The 21000-nt window shown below is 40.4% G+C and overlaps 1 protein-coding gene across 3 annotated transcripts in view; it reads left to right on the plus strand.

Annotated features, from left to right (window-relative positions):
* Positions 1 to 20710, plus strand: part of SMAP2 (small ArfGAP2) — a 45209-nt gene extending 24499 nt beyond the window's left edge. Inside the window, exons 2-10 of one of the 3 annotated variants that reach the window (XM_034650029.1) lie at positions 3825 to 3958; positions 5473 to 5558; positions 6480 to 6558; positions 9202 to 9288; positions 10314 to 10395; positions 11415 to 11524; positions 12324 to 12489; positions 12952 to 13268; positions 14222 to 14329. In XM_034650029.1, coding sequence (XP_034505920.1) covers positions 3825 to 3958; positions 5473 to 5558; positions 6480 to 6558; positions 9202 to 9288; positions 10314 to 10395; positions 11415 to 11524; positions 12324 to 12489; positions 12952 to 13268; positions 14222 to 14314 — 1154 coding nt within the window. In that variant the 3' untranslated portion in view covers positions 14315 to 14329. Of the gene's footprint in view, positions 1 to 3824; positions 3959 to 5472; positions 5559 to 6479; positions 6559 to 9201; positions 9289 to 10313; positions 10396 to 11414; positions 11525 to 12323; positions 12490 to 12951; positions 13269 to 14221; positions 14330 to 19319 lie in introns of those variants that run through there. The other 2 variants (XM_002927563.4, XM_034650030.1) reach the window with 2 other exon arrangements.
* Positions 20711 to 21000: the final 290 nt, after the last annotated feature.

Raw genomic sequence — 21000 nt, forward strand, 5'->3', positions numbered from 1 at the left:
TGGAAGAAACTGCTCCACGATGCTGGCAGGTCTCAGTATGTGTAGCCATCAGTGTATCAATGTGTTTTTCTTTTGCTCAATATTTATTTGTTTAGAGCTCCACAGGTTAGAGATCAACAAGCTGTAATTATTATAATAGTAGCTTCAAATTGTCTGTAACTCTAGTTTTCTTCTCTCTACTGACTTCTCAAGCCCAGAACCCCCTAAGGCTAGCAGCTCTGGTGGTGGGGAAGTTATAGCAGCAGAGGAAGTTTACAGCAGGGCAGCCGTAGTTGGTGTGTAGAAGCTGTCCAGTAGTTTGAATGTAAATAGGATTTACTTACATGCTTTCCATTTTACAAATGGAAACATAAGCCCTAGAGAGACCTGTCAGAACATATGCAACTAGTCAGTGTAAGCCCAGATCAAATTCTTGACAGAGCAACCAAATCCATATGCTTTTAAATTTTTCACTGATTGCATATTGCAGAGTGATCGTATGTTAGTTTTAATATTACTTAATGCTTCTGGAACTTGCTGTTCGGCGCCTGTGGGATATGTTCACTTAGCCATGACGGTGTTCCTGTGTTGTGCTAATTACTACCAGTTTATATCGCTTCTCTCTCCTGTTTGCTTTCAAAATAGTTGAGAATATTGCCTCTCAGAGTCTCTTTCCATTTTCAGCTTTGAAGGGGTATCTTCTATTTCCTCCTTCATTGCCCCGACCAATGTGTATTGAACAACTGTTTTATCTTTGCAAGTTTACCAGATTTAAGTAGGCTGGCCTTGTTTCCGCAATCCCAGGTACTGTGGAATTCAAGTGTGTCAGGTTGACAGTTTGGGGCCTTTCTCTGTGTTGAGAATGTATGTGTGGGGGGCGCCTGGGTGGCACAGCGGTTAAGCATCTGCCTTCGGCTCAGGGCGTGATCCCGGCATTATGGGATCGAGCCCCACATCAGGCTCCTCCACTATGAGCCTGCTTCTTCCTCTCCCACTCTCCCTGCTTGTGTTCCCTCTCTCACTGGCTGTCTCTATCTCTGTCGAATAAATAAATAAAATCTTTTAAAAAAAAAAAGAATGTACGTGTGGGCACAAAGGCAGGGTGGGGAGTACAGCAGAGAAGGGGAATAGGTGGGGGTTTAGATAGTGTAGTTTCAAGGAATATTTTCAGGGAGATCAAGGAATCTGCTTATAGAATTTCATGTTTTTTAGAAGATTTGAAATTGGATCCAGGGTAAATTTTTTCTTTCAGATATTCAGTCAGTCAATTTTAGTTCTGACATTTTAGAACTGGAACTCATATTCCTGTCTAAAAAGAAGCATTCTGTGGTGTTGCGTAGAGTGTTGGTATATGCATATTAATGACTTAACCAGCCTTTACAGGGAAGGTGATGAACAGGAAATGGGTTCTGGAAATCTCATTCTATACCATGTTATTACATGTAGCTCTCTTATATTATTATCCCTCTGTATTCTGTGAGGTACACATTTTATAGATGGTGAAACTAAGGCTTAGCGAGTTTAAGTATCTCTCTGAAGGTCACACAGCTAATTATTGATGGATATAACATTCAAGCTTAAGCATTTTCTGGCTGCAAAAAATTGTACTTTTAATAACAACACAGTTTTCCCACATTTTCAGCCATATAAAGTAACTTTTGTTTTTTGTGTTTTCCTCTTCTCCAGTTTCATAATCTTTTATGGAGCGTGCAGTTCTTGACTAATCAATCTAGTGGCTTAAAACTAAAGGAGGCTGAGTGTCTGAGCTGGAACTGTCACTATTTCAATGGGAAAAGGTGGTGGACAGATGTGGGAGTGGAGCAGAGGAGGCTTTCTGACTTTTTTTGAAAATATTGCCTGCATTTCTCTCCTGAGGCCTTGTTAGTGGCTCCAGAGTATCAAGTCTTGGCCTTGTATTCCTCAGAGGCAGAGGGACTTTACATGCTCTGTAATGGGAGCTGGAGGAATTCCACAGCTGTGACAGTGGCTTAGATGACTGGGAATCACCTTCTGTGGACTTAGGGCCTGGAAGCAAACAGCGTAACATTCCCCAGCTAACTTTTAGTTAGTGTTGTGGCTTCTGATTGTATTAGCAAACAAATATATTTTAACTACCTTGGTATGAGTTCAAATCTAGAGCAAAGAGAAAATGGTAAAGAAACATGAAATATTAGCTTTTGGTCCCATTTTTAATCCTATATAACTTAAATCTTACCTGTATTCCTTTATGAAAACTGTAGCCCGACGTAGACACGCAACACCCTAAGAAACCTCATTCATATCTGTTTAGGCCTTTCGTCTTGTTTTTATGTAATTCCCTGCCACTGAAGGATGTGTTCTTCATCTGCGTGTATTAACTGTATGGCAGACCTACTCTGCGAATCCACTTAGGATTTCAAGGGACTGAAGGTCTTTTTAGAAGATAAATCTGAGCCTATCAAGATAGTAGCAATGAGAAGGTATTGGGATAAGATTTCAGGCAGAGAACACCACCTGGTGTTTATAGGGAGGATTTGCGCTTTCTGTATTTATAGTATTTGCCATAATATCTGAATATTTTTAAAAATTACATTTTTTTAATAATCGTGAATTCAGATTTCTAAGAATAATTTTCTGCCATACGAGTCTATCATTGTTTCATTAAAATGGCTGTCAAAACCTGCAGACCAACCACGTTGTGTCTGGAAGAACTGAAGTCTAGTTCCCTTGGCTCTTCCAACAGATCCTGTTTGTCTCTGTAAAAAATCATTTGGTGTCTTTTCACTATTGCAACCTCTAATTTTGCTATCATGTTTATTTTACGTGGTAAATTTCTGCCTAGTGAAATGATGGAAAAGTAAATATTAGTGATTTTTCAGTAATTTTGGGGGCAGATATCATATAAAAGCAAGTTGTTTTTTTCCTGTATAAAAACTATGAAGAGGAGTTTGATGATTTTCCAGCATGATTATTAGAATGAGTAAAGTTGGCAAGGGATGGGGAATTATGTAATAGTTTTTTATTAAAACATATACCTGAGATTTCTTTTTTATTGCAATAAGCATCTTTGTTATTTGACAATCTTGAATCGAGATCATTCTGTAGTTGGGTAAAGTAGGGACATCAGCTCAAGGGGAGAGGATCCTATTAAGTTAATCAGGATGCATATTTTATAGGCCTGGTGGGGAGGGGAAGATAAACAAAGTTTTAAATTTCAGGCTGAGACTTGGGCTGGCATGGCAGGTCTGTATCTTTTTTCCTGGTAGGAAAACTGAATCCAGGCCCCACAATCATTGAAAAGTTTCTTGAGAGAAGGCTATTCATGCAAGATACTAAATACAGTGTGACATGACTTTGCACTGTTCTCCTGGGATATTTTTTAATATAAGTTATGCATTTTAGCAGTCGTATCATCAGACACTGTAAAAAGCTACCCCATACACACATGCCCACATACTGTTTAATTCCACTTACATGAAATATCCAGAGTTGGCAAATCTATAGAGACAGAAAGAGATTTGTGGGCCTGGTGGGAAGGAATTGAGAGGAAATGGGGAGTCTTTTAATGGGTTTGCGATTTCTTTTTGGGGGGATGAAAATGTTTTGGAATTAAATAGTTGTAATGGTTGCACAACTGAGTCAATATACTAAAACACAGTACTGTACCCTTACATTTAAACTAAACTTAAAAAAAAAAAGCTCTGATCCTTGAAGGAGTGAACAGAACCAATAAAAAAGGTGAATGTGGTAACAGTTCTCTCATTAATGTTCTAGCAGAAATGTTGTCTGATAATCTAAGTAGTCCAGCTTGGGCCTTGAATGTTGTTTTAATTTGCATTTTATTGCCCTGTTCCTGACCTTTACAGGGCCACGATGGGCCTCCTGGAACATTGGTGTGTTCATCTGCATTCGATGTGCTGGGATCCACAGGAATCTGGGAGTGCACATATCCAGGGTAAAATCAGTTAACCTCGACCAGTGGACTCAAGAACAGATTCAGGTACTTAATAGCCCGACAGTGAGTCAGCCGCTCCCACATTTCCATGTAAGGATGGTTCCATATGAATTTCAGTCATACTGGGCACAAAGGTGAAGATAAAGAAAAATTTAGTTGTGAAACACTTATGTCAGAGTCTTATACCTTAATAGAGAAATTTTTACTCTTTCTATTTAAGATATAAGTTACTCTACCCATATTTTACCTCCTTCAAAACACAAAGTCTGTGGTTTAGGACCCCATGGATATACCGTCAAGGTATAAAGAAGGATCTTTGGATTATTTTCTAAGGCACCTGGCATGTGCAGATCTAACATTTGTAGTTTTAGATAGTCAAACACATCACACACACACACACACATCCTCCAACTTACAATTTTTTTTTGCTAAAATATGTATGTGAATCTTGCTTGCCGTTGGGTTGGTGGGCTGGGAGTAAGACACTCAAGTTAGTGAGTCTAGCTGGCTTAAGATCTGCACCTCTGCATGGCTTCATTCTCTAGTCTCTTCCCACATCAAAACTTTTAAAAGTAATTAAAAAAATTTTTTTTTCTTGGGGTGTGGTGGGGTGGGAAGAAAGGATCCAAAGAAAACTTTTGCTAAAGTTGGTGGTGGAAATAAGAGGTTTTCTTAACCAGAGAAGGGCTTTAGAAATTACTTTAGACTGCTTTCATAGATTCGCTAAAAGTCTAAAAGATTAGTTATATTTTTCAATTACACTTTACTATGTCTTATGAAGGAAATTACATGCCATGGAGGTATTTGGGATTTTGAAGATTTAAAAAATCCTGGGATTTGTCCCTCACAAGTATTAAGGAATCTATTTCAAAGGCCTAATGGGAAACACATTTCTTAATAATAAAGCTGAATAGATTAATCCATAGTATAAACTCAGAATTATAGTTATTGGGGCGCCTGGGTGGCACAGCGGTTAAGCGTCTGCCTTCAGCTCAGGGCGTGATCCCGGCATTATGGGATCGAGGCCCCACATCAGGCTCCTCTGCTATGAGCCTGCTTCTTCCTCTCCCACTCCCCCTGCTTGTGTTCCCTCTCTCGCTGGCTGTCTCTATCTCTGTCAAATAAACAAAAAAAAAAATCTTAAAAAAAAAAAAAAAGAATTATAGTTATTGCTCAATAATTGCCTGCCTATTTAGGCACTGATTATTGCCTATCAAGTAGACATTTTAATTGGTAGTTATGTGTCTTGGGCTTTCAAATGGGGTCTTGAATTATTACTAAATTGGGGTCTTGAATTATTACTGAATTAAATGTATCTTGTCAGACAAATTTTTCAATAAAAAGAACTAGGGGTGGAGGGTGGGAAGGACAACCATGGAGGCAAATAATTGGCAATAGAGTAGAGAGAATCATGGACTGGAAATCAGAGTATGCACATAGATCTTGGTTCTGCCACTGTCAGGTTGATCCTTTAGTTGTAAAATGCTGCAGTTGGGCGAGAAGTTTTTCAGGTTTTTCCTCATCTGACATTCCATGTTTCCACATCTCTTTGATTTCAGTGCATGCAAGAGATGGGGAATGGGAAGGCAAACCGACTTTATGAAGCCTACCTTCCTGAGACTTTTCGGCGACCTCAAATAGACCCGTATCTTTTCTGGAGCAACTTAGAAGGCTGACTGGTATTTTGGTGCTTTGGGAGAGTCACACAAGACTCAAGCCCCTTCGTCTGGCCAGGCCATCTCTATGTGGTTTAGTCAAAGTCTTGCTTTTCTCTCTCCTGCCACCAGCACACACAAAAAGCAAACTTACACTTTCTAGTATCGGAATGGTGCCGTCAATGGGGAAGACTTACTCGGGGATTAAGACTGCAGTGTTTCACTGAATTCTCTCACTGTGCTGTATTGAATCAGCAAAACTACCCTTCATTTTTAATGCCTTTTCTATGTCCTATGTGAAAGAATGAACTGTTACTGACCAGTTAATCAGTAACTTTCTTCCCCCATCCCCTCAACAGGGATAGCACCCTACTCACAAAACCAAACCCCCTAAAGGCAGTGCTTCTCAAAATGTGGTTTGTAGACTGTCTTGTTAGAATTTGCTTTTTGTTGGGTGCAGGTGGAACCTGTTAAAATGCAGATTTGGGGCCCTGATCAGAGACACTGATCAGAATCTGGTAGTGGGGCACAAGGGCTTATAGTTTTAAGGGGCACTAAGGTACCTTTGTTTAAGGCTTTTGACCCAAGGGCTTTAAAATAGATAATTGACTGCTTTACCTGTATTCTAGAAGACCCACAACTTCCTCTGTTGTCATATGAAGATTAATCCCATTTGCTGCCATCATTATCCTGAAGGAAAATCATAGGAAATTGTGATTCCCTGAAGTAACCATGAAGGAAGCATTTTAAGGTTTTGGTCAGGGAAACTGCATGTGAAGAAATAGGAGCCATATGGAGAAACCAGGCAGGAGGGAGAGAGGAGAACAGCATTCCATGGAATACAGATCGACCTCTTAGAGTCATACTATGGGAAAGATTTGTTTGATTTATCCTTAATAAGCTTTTTGCAGAGCTGTCGAGGGATTTATTCGAGATAAATATGAGAAGAAGAAATACATGGACCGAAGCTTGGACATCAATGCCTTTAGGGTTGGTTATAAATCTTTAAAGCTATGTTCAAAATGAGTAATTTGCTTACAAATCAGGTCAGGGAAGAATGTGAGAAGAGCTACTGAAATACTCCAAAACCATAAAAAAAGTAGTAAAAAGCCAATTATTGAATCAAGGTCACAAGATATCATGGAGCAGACTTTCATGTCAGGGACAGACAGGGCAAACCATCAGTGAGTTCTTTGCCTTGACCTGTATTTAGGTGTTAGTGATTCCCAGTTCCAAATTATTTCTTCAAATGGACATGTTGGGCTACTAGAACAAACAAGAATACGTGTGTGTATGTATGTGTATAAATGTGTGTGTATATATGTATTTTTTTTCTGTAAATGAAGTCAACAAAATTAATTAAATCACCAAAGTTATCTTCAGTTTGACCAGTGTGTATTTCCAGTGTGTTGATGGACACAGTGGGACCCTGTTCCTGAGAAGGGTTTTAGAAGGAGACTACCAGTCGCCAAGCTCACTTTCCATCCTAGTCATGTGGTTAGAATCTGGAAGACAGTGTAGCTGGGACAAGTATAACATATATAGGAGGAAATACAAAAGGTTTCTGGAAGAAGATAAGGCGCCTGACTAATGACAACTGAGGAGTAACCAGTATGACAACCTAAAAAAGCCTTTGATAAATCCTATAGTAAATTTGCTTAGGAATAATTGACTATTTCTTTAGCCACAGAAGTATAGAGAGTATGGGCTTCTCCAGCTCTAGCATGAGCCCTGTCTATCTGTCTGTCTATCTGTCTATCTATCTAGCTATCTATCATCTATCTAGTTTTGTTTTTGAACAGAGGATATACAGGGCTCTAAGTCTTTCCAGGTAATTTAAAGTCAAACTAATTGGAATCTGCTCCAGATTGATCTTTTGGGCTTGTGTGAAAAGGGGCATCAACTGGTAGGTGAGTTTCAATGTAGGGAAGTAAGTGCAAGGTAATACATTTAGTTAGGTAAAGATTATTCCTTCTCAACTTAGTGTGAAGGACTCTTACTTTATAGTCATCCACAGAATTTGTCCTAACTGTTCCACCAAAGAATCAACCCAGCGTAAGGCCACAGCTTGGATGGCATCACCAAAAAGAGTTTGGAACCAAAGCACACACATTTCCTTTGATTTGTAGAAAACTGTGGTCTGTCTGTTTAGCTCTGTTCATTATACCAAAAGATATGAAATCAGATGAGGTCAGGAAAAGAGTATCTGAGATAATCAAGATGGGGGAGGAGGGAAGAGTTGCCATATGAAGGTAGTGTTCATTCATAATTATGTTGCTGGTTGTACTGTACCCATGTTAAAACAGCCTGTTTTACTCACTGAATGTTTTCACTTAGAAAAGAAATACCTCCTGTTTAACAAAAAGCTATTCCAAGAATTTTTATTTGATGTACTTAGTTTTTAAAAATATTCTTGTGAAGATTTAAATGCCAAGAATTAATATTTGCTAAGTGAAGACAGTTACTATCAAATTGAGAAAAAGTGGCTCTGTTAGAGTATGATTTTTAAATGGACAGATAAAGCGTTTTTCACTTCAAGAAATAAAGTGTTCTGTATTAAAGCATTACATCATGTATGAAACAGACATAGCCACATGTGTTCCTTGTGATTATAACATCATATTACAGATAATATGAAAATTAAAGTGGAAAATCCATGCCTACCTTTATCATCTTTACCAGTGATGATCACCTTGGTGTGTTCCTTCTTTTTTATAGTTACTTTTAGGAGGCGTAATTATAATAGTTATCTAGATTGTCTACTATTTTCATTCAATTTAGCATATTATGTATTTTTATGTTACTTATATAATGTTCATAACTTTTAATTGTTGCATCCTTCAGTGAGTAACTAGATCACAGTGTATTTTACCATTCTCCTTCTGTGGAGGAGACAATATAAAAGACAAGAAACGTTTAAATTTTTCTTCAGCATAAATAATTCTGGGGTAAACTGTGCATGAAGTTATATTTCCATATTTGGAATTATTTTCTTAAGATACATTTTTGATGTGCTTTTTGATTTTATTCAGGCAGCTCATTCAGGATACCCTAAAAGGGATACTTTAATCCTTTCACTCTCTCTTTTTTTAAAATTTTTTTGCCTTATTTCCTTAATTTTTTGTTTTCCTAATCTTTAAGCTTGAAATTTATAGTTTATTTTCTGATTTTAAAAAAAGGAGATAAAGATTGAGAGGACTTATGATTGAATTTAAAATTACAAAGGATGTATGTCAAGTAAGATGAGCCTGAATTTATTTACTGGTGTACCAAGATGAGGGGGGCCCCTCAAAGCATGAGCAAATTAAACTTGGGTCACAAAGGGGCAGCAAACTGGTGAAACGTTTTTAACCTCTGCAGGTAGTCGGGACTCACGTTTCAGGAGTCACAGGTGAGGTAGAACGAGGAGGTGCTTAATGATATACGAACAATGCCTCTTACAGCATTGAGGCTGATGTGGAAGAGGCCAGCTCTCGTGCCCCGTGCAAAGAAACCCCCAAGTTTGTCAGACTCCTGCATCAGATGCAATAGGAATTTTTTGTGTCCTTTTTGCACATTTGGAATTGTAATTTGTTGAACTGTTAGTCACCGTGGGGCCTGTGTTCTTTTTCTGGTTTTGTTTAATCATTATAGAAAGAAAAAGATGACAAGTGGAAAAGAGGAAGTGAACCAGCTCCAGAGAAAAAAATGGAACCTGTAGTTTTTGAGAAAGTTAAAATGGTAAGTGGGAGAGTCTTTGCACTGGGTGGATGGTCTAGGTTTTGTTTATATGGAGAGGGGAGGGATAGGAGGCCTTCCAGTGGGTAGGGTGGGGTTGCTAGAATATTGCACCGTTTTACCTGGGGCCAAAGAGTTCCACATTTAGATTAGATTGCCTGCTGCCATTTCTGATGCTTTCCCATTGCCTTGTTGTTGCCTAATCTGCTCTGTGACACTTCTCTTTGGGGCTAGTTGGGAGTTTGGGAACTGCATCTGTCCCATCTGAGCAAGAGGCACGTTTCATGCCAGAATGCCATGACTGTGAGATACCCCCTGGGCAGATGCTACATGCATCCTGTCTCATTAGACGCTCTCCACCTCGTTTTCCTGTTGCAGTGAAGAACAGTCCAGAAGCTGGGCCACACTGATGCGTTTTAATCCTTCCTGTATTCTTGCTCTGTCATCTTGAAGTAGACACCGTTCTTTCTTCACAGGATATTGTGGCTGTAGTAGTAGATACTCTAATATAAGAGCGTGGAATCTTGGGAGAGAGGACCTTTTACTATTTGCTTAAGGAAGAGTCTTTGATTATCATTCTGAATCCACTGTCTGCAGAACACAGTCATTAATGATACTGGCAGAGTGAATTAGGTGGTAATCTTTAAACTGGTCTCCCTTTTGGTATTAAAGTTTTTCTAACCACTGGGAGATTTGTTGGCTCTCAGCTCTTATACCACCAGACACCTACCTTTATTCTTGGCTTTTCCTGGGACCAAAAACCTATTTTTGTTGGCTCTCCTGCTCTGTGGTTGTCTCGGTTTCAGAAAGCCAAACAAGCAAGACGGTATCTTTTTTACTTTAGGTTAGGTTTATGCACTTTTGCTTCCTGACTTGGTTCTTTCACCCGACACTTCCTGAGTTTTCTTTCTTTGGTAACTCTTTGAATAACAGCAGCCATACCACAAGAACACCTGTGGCTTTACAGAGACGAGGGGAAAAAAGCGTTCAAAAACACCTGCTTATTTCTTTAACTATTTTCACCTTAGCCACAGAAAAAAGAAGATCCACAGCTACCTCGGAAAAGCTCCCCGAAACCCTCAGCCCCTGTCATGGATTTGTTGGGCCTCGGTAAGAGTCAGACTTTTCCACTCCCATAAACTTACACATTAGGACGAATTCTCTGTCACGTTGGGAAGATAGGTAGTGACGGGGATTCTTCAGTTTGTGTCTTCATCGCTAAGATGGTTCTCTCATGTTTTTGCTCTTGTTTTACATCTCAGCCGTCATTCTAAGAAGCGTTTACACTTCTCAGAATGACAGTATAGTGTAGTGGTTTGGAGTCAGAGTCGCGTCTCTGCCATTTACTATCTGCGTAAACTACCCTGTGTAGTTCACTTAACCTCTGAACATTGCTTTCCTAATCTGTGTCATAAGAATGATAACCGTCTCTACTCCAAAAGTGGTGTTGGGAGGATTCAATGAGATAGTTCTTCTCAAGCTCTTAGCCCCTTGCCTGGCACAAACTAAGCATTCAGTAAATGTTAGCAAGTTTCACTAAACCAGCACCCTTGAGCCATGCCCAATCCTCTCATTTTTTAGGTGCAGCCTGTTTCTGAGATGGCCTATTAACCTTGTGGTTATTTTTCTCCAAACCTTTGAAACCCTGAACTAGTGGTTTTGCCCCTTTCAGAAATAGAACCTGTTCTTTACCTTTCACAGATCTCATGGCTGTACTTTGGTTTCAGTGCATTTCTGCTGATTTAGGTTATTGGCTGTTTAGGTTTATAATTTCTGTACCTTCCATTTATCCCTGAAAAAGAGATAAAAGTTACACAGCTGTACCCCTCAAATAGCCAGAAGGGAGCCAGCCAGCCCCTTTGCTAGGGGGCTAATATAGCCTTCAGGCCTGGGTTTCTGCTGCCCTGTCCCCAATAGCTGGGCCCCAGCCTTCTCCAGCATGCTCCTGGGAAGGTAAGGTGAGGCCTTTTTTGAGATGCCCCATCCAAGCTAGATGGTTTCCGAAGCTTGGATTTCCAGGTCCCTGATTGGAGCCTCTAGGTTTTCTCTGTCTGCTTTGTGTCTAGAATAGAAGGAAGGCATGGGCTTCATGAGCAGTGCTACAGTTGAGCTTTGTTCTCTCTTTCCAGATGCTCCTGTGTCCTGCTCCATTGCAAATGGTAAGATCAGCAATACCCTAGAGAAGGATTTAGATCTTTTGGCTTCTGTTCCATCCCCCTCTTCTTCAGTTTCCAGAAAGGTGAGTCATGTGGGTGCCTTAGAATTAAAGAACATTCTGAAAAGAATAATTTTGATAATATGGAACCAAGTCATACTTCCTTGCTGGAATTGGACTTTGGTTTTCTTAATTCTTGATTCTTCCCTTAACCCTGTGTCATCTCTGTTACAGCCTAGGTTTACCATTCATTCCATTTTGTCTCGTGCCCCAAAAAAAGTGGGTCCTTTGAGTGGGCTTCTGTTGAAGATGTGTTACACCGTAAAGGCTGATACTTTAGGTCAGCTCCCCAGCATGAGGGTTACTCCCAGAGAATTTGGAGGTGTGAGAAACTTGAAACTATTAATGGCTACCATTCGTTGAATACCTGCTTATGACTGGGCAGAGTGCTACGTGATTTTGTATATCCATTTGCATATTTCTTTTACAACTTAAAATATATACCACAGCCGTGCAAAATGGGTATTTTATAGATAAGGAAACATTAATTCAGAAAAGTTACGACTAGCCTCTCGTTATGCAACTAGTAAATGGCTGCGCTGGGATCTAAACTCAGTTCTCTGTGGCTGCATCATTTGTAGGTTGTTTTTGTTTGTTTTTCACCAAATCACATTGTTCAACTGTAGAACAAAGAATTGTACCACAGCTTAACTATCAGGTGTTTTCAGATATTTGTGTGGTAGAAATGTCAGGAAGCTATTAACTTGCCCATGGATTCTTATTGCAGATGTTAGAAGCAGCAGAGAAATGAGGGTGGTCCTTACCGAACCTCTGTGAGGACCATTCCAATTCTCCCCTCTCCCTCTGCCCTCTTTGCCCTAAGGTTGTAGGTTCCATGCCAACTGCAGGGAGTGCCGGCTCTGTTCCTGAAAACCTGAACTTGTTTCCAGAGCCAGGGAGCAAATCAGAAGAAACAGGCAAGAAACAGCTCTCTAAAGACTCCATCCTTTCACTGTATGGATCTCAGACACCTCAAATGCCTGCCCAAGGTAGATTTCACGGGCATAGTGGCATTATGCCAGATAGAGACATGGGGACTTACATGCAGGAATCATTTGTTGTAATAGGGGGCTGTTGCTTTGGGGGCTAGGACATTATACCCCAAATAGGCCTGAACATGACATTTCTTGTGAAGCTACACAAAATGTCAGCAGATAGATATTAATGTAACTCAGAGCCATACTTTTGTGGTGTCTGGTGTCACAGCTCTGTAAAGTCTGACTCAAGGTCTGGAGCTGGACCCGGAAAGGAAAATGGCTAGGTCAGCAGTCCACTGGTAAGCCATTGCAAGTCTTGTAGGGAATCTAACTATTCTGCTGTGTAAAAGAGCCTTCTGAGTTGAGTAGAAATGCTACTGAGAAATTTTAGCTGGAAAGGAGTAGCCAGTGAGAGTTTGGACTGACTTTGTATACTTTCCTCAAAACAGTTCTCTGTTTATGTTTTCTCGGCAGCAATGTTCATGGCTCCAGCTCAGATGGCATATCCCACAGCCTACCCCAGCTTCCCTGGGGTCACACCTCCTAACAGCATAATGGGGAGCATGATGCCCCCACCAGTAGGCATGGTAGCTCAGCCAGGAGCTTCTGGGATGGTTGCCCCCATGGCCATGCCTGCAGGCTATATGGGTGGCATGCAGGCTTCCATGATGGGTGTGCCAAATGGAATGATGACCACCCAGCCGGCTGGCTACATGGCAGGCATGGCCGCTGTGCCCCAGACTATGTATGGGGTTCAGCCAGCTCAGCAGCTGCAGTGGAACCTTACTCAGGTAAGCTACCCCATTTTCCTTGGGACAAGAGTTTTGAGCCTTCCTCAAGGCTGTCTCACGTCATCTCTCCCTTATCCTTTGAACCCTTACAGTATAAATGAGGTAATGCTGAGACATTCTTAGGTTTGCCAACCCCCCTCCCCCTTTTTTTCTGGAAGGTCTACCTGTCAGACTTTCTGAGGAGCTCTGGGTTACTGTAGAATGAGGGTAATTGACTCAGTCTAAATTTCTCCACACGTTCCTCAAAACAAAAACAACCTATACAGGTAAATAAGGAATGCAAATAAAACCACTCATAACCCATGACTGCCCCATCTAGTAGACAGAATACTGCAAACTTCAAATTACATGGCAGTAAAACCCGATATCCAGCAAAGCCAGCGTCAGAGGGACTATGTGGAAAGAGGAGAGGGAGCAGGGGGCTGGAGGTAACAGAACATAGACAAAATTCACCCCCTGGAAAGAAGACCTATGCTGATTAGAGGCATGATGAGAAGAGGTGGGAGACTTGGCAATTAGAACTCTGGTTATGTGGAGAATTGAAAATGAGGGCCTTGAAATATATAGGCTTAAAGATGGTCGCTCTGGAAAAGCATTGCTTCTGGGGTAATAGGGATAACTTAGAGTCTTAAACAGGCTCCACGCCCAGCCAGGTGAGCAGCCGGAGAGCATGACCTCAGCTGAAACCAAGAGCCTGATGTTTAACCGACTAAGCCACCCAGGAGTCCCCCTATGGGGATGACTTAGAAGGAAGAGGTGCTTTTTGGGGACCTGGTAGTGAAGGGAAAGTAAGAAATGAGAAGTGAAAAAAGGGAATCACAAAATAAGATAAACCATCCTCTCCCCTCCTTCCAAATAATCATTTCACTATGCCAACAGAAGAGGGCGCCCTTGAACTAAGAAATCTAGTAAGCCTCCCCAAACCTTCACACCCGTCCTTTTTTCCGATTCAGAAAAATAAGGCGCTACAAATGGATGAAAGACCTCAATGTGAGACAGGAATCCATCAAAATTCTAGAGGAGAACATAGGCAACAACTTCTATGACATCGGCCAGAGCAACCTTTTTCACGACACATCTCCAAAGGCAAGAGAAATAAAAGATAAAATGAACTTATGGGACTTTATCAGGATAAAGAGCTTCTGCACAGCCAAGGAAACAGTCAAAAAAACTAAGAGACAGCCCACGGAATGGGAGAATATATTTGCAAAGGACACCACAGATAAAGGACTGGTATCCAAGATCTACAAAGAACTTCTCAAACTCAATACACGAGAAACAAATAAACAAATCATAAAATGGGCAGAAGATATGAACAGACACTTTTCCAATGAAGACATACAAATGGCTAACAGACACATGAAAAAATGTTCAAAATCATTAGCCATCAGGGAAATTCAAATCAAAACCACACTGAGATACCACCTTACGCCAGTTAGAATGGCAAAGATAGACAAGGCAAGAAACAACAATTGTTGGAGAGGATGTGGAGAAAGGGGATCCCTCCTACATTGTTGGTGGGAATGCAAGTTGGTACAGCCACTCTGGAAAACAGTGTGGAGGTCCCTTAAAAAGTTAAAAATTGAACTACCCTATGACCCAGCCATTGCACTACTGGGTGTTTACCCCAAAGATACAGACGTAGTAAAGAGAAGGGCCATATGCACCCCAATGTTCATAGCTGCATTGTCCACAATAGCCAAATCATGGAAGGAGCCGAGATGCCCTTCAACAGATGACTGGATTAAGAAGCTGTGGTCCATATATACAATGGAATATTACTCAGCTATCAGAAAGAACGAATTCTCAACATTTGCTGCAACATGGACGGCACTGGAGGAGATAATGCTAAGTGAAATAAGTCAAGCAGAGAAAGACAATTATCATATGATTTCTCTCATCTATGGAACATAAGAACTAGGATGATCGGTAGGGGAAGAAAGGGATAAAGAAAAGGGGGGTAATCAGAAGGGGGAATGAAACATGAGAGACTATGGACTATGAGAAACAAACTGAAGACTTCAGAGGGGGGGGGGTGGGGGAATGGGATAGACTGGTGATGGGTAGTAAGGAGGGCACGTATTGCATGGTGCACTGGGTGTTATACGCAACTAATGAAGCATCAAACTTTACATCGGAATCTGGGGATGTACTGTATGGTGATTAACATAATATAATAAAATAAAAAAAAAAAAGAAAAATAAGGCGCTACAAAATAAATAGAAAGTGGCAGGTAACATTTATACAGAACTGCTGTGAGAAGAAAATAGAAAATGAAAATCGAAACATATCAAGAAATGAAAATTCTCCCCCCCAAAACTGCCATGAACAGAAGAAAACTGTTACACAAACCACCAACCTGATTGAAATGTCCTTTAACACTTAAAGACAAAACAGTTGGGTCAGAAATTTAAAAACTTAGGACCAAAATGGACAAAAAACTGGAAGTTATGGAATGAAACTTTACTGAATTCAGGAAAGAAATGGAAAAAAGAAACAATTATCTTAGAAATTAAAGTCTGAATTACAAATTAGCCAAAGGAAAACAGATTCAACTGAAAATATATTTGGTATTGAAGAAAGGTATGACACAGGTCAGAGAATGGAAACTAAATATAGGAAGCGAAAAATAAATCCAAGAGAAGGTAATACAGAAATTAAGCAAAGAAGGCCTAACATGAATATATTTGGAGATGACCAAAGAAGAAAAACAAAATAGTGGAGCAGAATTAATATATTTATATCTATAATACAAGAAAACTTCCTATAAATGAAAGACTTGAATATAATATTGAAAGAGCCCACTGTTTTTGGAAAAGTTGACCCAGCATGGTCAACTCTAACATACATCCCAGTGAACATCTAGATTTTATGGAACAAGAAAAATTATCAGGGCTCCAACTGTCTGCTTACCTCCCATTCCCCCAGATCTTCCATTTTTAAAGAAAAAAGAACACCCAGGTTGATATTAGACTTCTAACAGCAACACTTAAAAAAAGACAGCAATGGGAGTAGTATTTTATAGCCAGGCAAGCCATCCTTCAAGGGTTGAGCTATTTTAAAAAATCTTAAATATGCAAGAAATCAGAGAATATCAGACTAACCCATCTTTCTTGTGGAATGTACCAGAAGATAAGCTTCATCCATCTAAGAGATGACTGGGGACATTTTGGCAAAAGGACTGATGGTGATTAAACGTTGAGAATCTAAGACTAAAACTAAGGTAATGACAAGGATAGAAAAATAGATGTTATGTTCAGAGCAAACTGATAACAGAAGGAGAAAAAAAAGAGGAGGGGAAGATAAAAAGGAGGAGGTAGGATTAATTGATTGTTGCATAGGAAACAGGTGGAAGTTTAAGGATGTAATAAGCTGACATGCCAAATGGTAGAGGCTCGAGTACAGAACAAAGGAAACAAAAGACAGAAATTATTAGTATAAAGGTAACCACTAGAACAAAAAATGAAACTTTATAAATACCAAATGAATATTTTACAACAAAATGGAAAACATAGACTAGGGAGTACGGCAAATATAACAAACACAGTAAAAATGTAATGTGGTAGAATTAAGACTAAACATCAGTCATATCAACAGGTAGCTCTTCTATGAAGAGAAATGATGTTTAAATTGGCTCACAAAGCAATGCCTAATTTTATACTAGATACAAAAAAATCCAGCTGAAACAAAGTGATTCAAAGTCTGAACACAAAGAGATGGGCGAAAAGTATTGTTGGAGCGGTGTGTGTGTGTGCCCGCACGTATGCATGCACACTTTGTCTTTCTCAGATTTGGGTGACAATGTTCACCTGCTGTATAAAACTGTTTTCATGTTCACCTTTCTCTGTAGTCTGGAATAGTTTAGGTCTTTGGAGATTGGGTAGAATTCTCACGTGCAATTGTACAGGCCTTTTGCTTTTTTGTGTAGTAATTCTTTGATAGCATTCTCTGTTCTATGAAAGCCAGCTTTGGAAAACTCTATTTACCTAGATTAGCTAATTCATCTTGGGTTTCAAATTCATTTATCAAAGGTTAAACCAAACAGTCTGTCTCATGATTTTTTAAAGTTTCCTGTTTTAATGATTATTTCTCCCTTGTCATGTCTTGTTTTGTATGTTTGTGGTTTCCTTCCCCCCTTGCCCTTTCTTCCAGTTAGGGTAACTAGTGGTCTATTTTGTTGGTTATACATATACATATATTAAAAAAACCACAGGATTTTGTTTTATTTATTCTACGTTTTTTCTTTGTTTTTTACCTTAATTTCTGGTTTATCTTTATTATTTCCTTTTATATGCTGCCTTTTGACTTACTTTGATCTTCTTTTTCTAGCTTTCATAGTTGGGATTTTAATTCGCTATTTTCAGTCCTTCTTGTTTATTTGTATAAGTAATGAAGTGCTATGAAACTGTTGAGAACATGTCAGAAGCACACATGAGCCAACTTGTGGAGGCTCCCACTGTCCAAATATGGGAACATCAAAAGGAATGACACTGATGGATTATAACACTAAAGGAAAAGAAATCCATGAGTCCGTAGTGATATTTTTTTGAAATGGGTGTGGGTAAGAGGGAGGGAAAGCCTTTTTTAAAGAAGAATGGCAGCTAGTAATTGTAGAAAGAACAGGATATTCACATATTCTCAAAGAAATAACCTTTAGATTACTTACTAATTACAATGAAGAAAAAAAACCATGGTAGCTACTACCCTAGCTGAGTGCTCAAACATAAGATTACCAACAGTCGGACAAGTGAACATCACGTGCTTCCTGGTATCTTGTACTGAAAAGGACGCGATATCACTTCCATAGAATTCTTGCCAAAAATGGTTAACTTGGATCCAATCATGAGAAAATGTGAGGTAAATCCAAACTGAAGGATTTTCTGCAAAATAACTGGCCTGGATTCCAAAAACAATGTCAGGAAAGAAAATGTGGTAGAGGAACTGTTCTATATTAAAGGAGACTAAAGAGATATGAAAAATGAAATGTAACCTACATTATTGTATTCATACTAAATTTCTGGTATTGTGGGTCTAGGAAAGTGTTCTTTCTTATGAGATGCCTCCTGACTTACTAAGAGGTGAAATGTCAGGACATCTTCAACTTTCAGTGCTCATCAAAAATTTACATATATATATATGTACAAAGGTCCCATACAAGATATATAGATCTCAGGGAGAAAAAGGGGCAAGGTGTTAACAATTGTGAATTTAAGGAAGGATATATGGGTTCTATTATATTGTTCTTTCAACTCTTCTATAAGATAGAGGTTTTCTTTAAAAAAGTTGGTGGGAGAAAAGTAGCCCTTCTCCTCAAGAAAAAGAACTTAACACAGAAATGTACCGGGCTTGAGAGATTTAAGGCATTTTTCTTGATAAATAGTTTCCTCTCTTCACTGCCAGAGGCCAGTCTTTCAATCTCATTCATAAAGAGGCCCCACCCAGACCTTATTCTACTGGTTCTTTTCTCCCAGTAACTTCCCCTCTCACACACTGAAGACCCATTGGTCTTTTTTCTCTTTCTCTTTTCTTTTCTTTTTCTTTCTTTCTTTTTTTTTTTTTTTGCCTTCCTTTGTTCATTCTGAACAGTCCCGTTTCTTTTCCCTTTTCTCTCTGCTTGAGTGTACACAAGCACTTTCACTGGCACTGACAGTAATAACTCTGCTGGAGATAAGACAGGAGTACTGCTATGGGGGCTCATCTGCATATTCTCAGGGCTGGCAAGTTAACAATAGGCCCCTTCTTTTTAGGATGAGAGACTAGAAAGGAAAAAGAGAATAACATCTCCTGCTTTTATGTTGACTAGCTCCAGGACTCCTTTCCCTCCCTGAGCATTAGTCTCTGTCAACATCTCCCTTCTGAGAAGTCCTTCATTTACATGGTCTGGAGCCCTCAAAATGATCTATTAAGGTTCAAGGCAGATCTGTACCCTAACAGTTTCCCTTTGTCCTATCCAACCCCTCCCCGCAGACGGAAAGACTCCTACCCTGCCTTTTTGTGGTAATTGGCTGCATGCCCACAGCCTGGTCTGAAAGTCTCCTCTCTCCCTTTCAGATGACCCAGCAGATGGCTGGGATGAACTTCTGTGGAGCCCATGGCATGCTGAGCTATGGACAGTCAATGAGCGGCGGAAATGGACAGGCAGCAAATCAGACTCTCAGCCCTCAGATGTGGAAATAAAACTGGAACACCTGTATGGCTACCACTCTCCTCAGCCCTCTCTCTCCCAGTTTTTCCTCTTCCCCAACTCCCCCATCCCATCCCCTTTTCCTACCTCTGTTTGGTTTAGAAATTGCTCAATCTGTTGTTTGGGGTTTGGCATTCTGCCCAGCCCAGCCACTTCCCGGACCCGCAGACCTCTCTGTTGCTTTATGTTGTACATGTCCCCTAGCCATCCCGACTTCCTCTGCAGCCTCAACCCCACTCCTCTTCCGGCACCAGCACCTTAGGAACTGTTAGCAGAAGGCACTTAAACTGTGGGAGAAAGGTACACACCTTGAGTACCTTTCCCCTGAGGTTAAACCTCCTATCAAACTCTCAGAAAGGTCTGGAGGTGTTGTCTTTTAGGCAAAGAGAGGAGGGTTTAGAGGTACTTTCGTATGTGTTGCTAAGCTATTTCTACATGTTTAAATTTTTGATTGAGAGGGAGACACCATGGCCCCATAGTTTATGAGAATGAAGAAAGTACTAAAATCAAATTAAATACTCCTTGGGTCTTGGATCTGGTTGGCCCTAGCCCTGGGCTGTGGCAAACCCCCTCCCATGAGGATGAGCAAAAATATTACTCTACTTTGCCCTGAATTGCTTTCTGGACCTGAGGCTTCAGGACTCATCGCTTCCATCAGCCTTTATGAGCACCAAAGACTTTGTGAAGGTCCCACACGAGAACACACACCCTGCCCCGCCTCCATCCAACCTGCAGTGGGATCTGGCTCTATGGCTGGAGGACCAGCCCCTCCAGTGGGAATGCAGAGCTTAATGTGTGTACTGCGTGTGTGTGTGTGTGTGTGTGTGTGTGTGTGTGTGTGTGTGTGTGTTTCACCTCCCACTCTTTCCCCATCTGCTCTGGGTGTTTTTGTTTTTGTTTTAGGTTTACACAGAGAGGAGTTAATTTATCAACAGCCTAAAACTGTTGCCACTTTTTCGTATGGTTTAAAAAAAAATTGCAGTCTTATGCATAGCTCCCTTCCTCCTCCCCCCTCTCCCAGTCGGCCAGTCACTCTTTCATGCCTGTGTATCCCAGGCTGCTCTGTGTCCCCACCTGCTCCAGGTGTGTGAGGCAGAGAGCCTGGACAGCTTTCCTGTCAGTCATTGTTTACCCTACTTGAAAATTAAAACAAGAAAACTTTGCTTAAAAGATTTCGCCTGTGGGAACCACAATTCCTGGTTGCCTTTCTCCTGTGTATGTCTAAATTCCTTAATAAATATTGCAGGGAAGGACCCTTTGCTTGGCTGTTACTGTGTATCACTCATGGAGGAGAGTGAGTTGCATCTCGGTTTTCTGCTTTTCTGGCACAGTTCCTCCACTTCCTGTATTTAAAAAAAAATGTATACTGGGGATGCCCAAGGACCAGGCCCAGGCTTAGGCGGTCAGAGAGGGGACCTTTGTCCTTTGTGCAGTGGTGTCTGGAGTTGTGAGCTGAGGGAACTGTGGCTAGAGCCACAGAACATCAAAACTAGCTGTCCTTTTCTCCTCCACCAGATAGAGAAGCTGAGACCCGCCTCCCTCCCTCCC

This window comes from Ailuropoda melanoleuca, chromosome 2, assembly GCF_002007445.2.
Source record: "Ailuropoda melanoleuca isolate Jingjing chromosome 2, ASM200744v2, whole genome shotgun sequence".
Classification (NCBI taxonomy): Eukaryota; Metazoa; Chordata; class Mammalia; order Carnivora; family Ursidae; genus Ailuropoda; species Ailuropoda melanoleuca.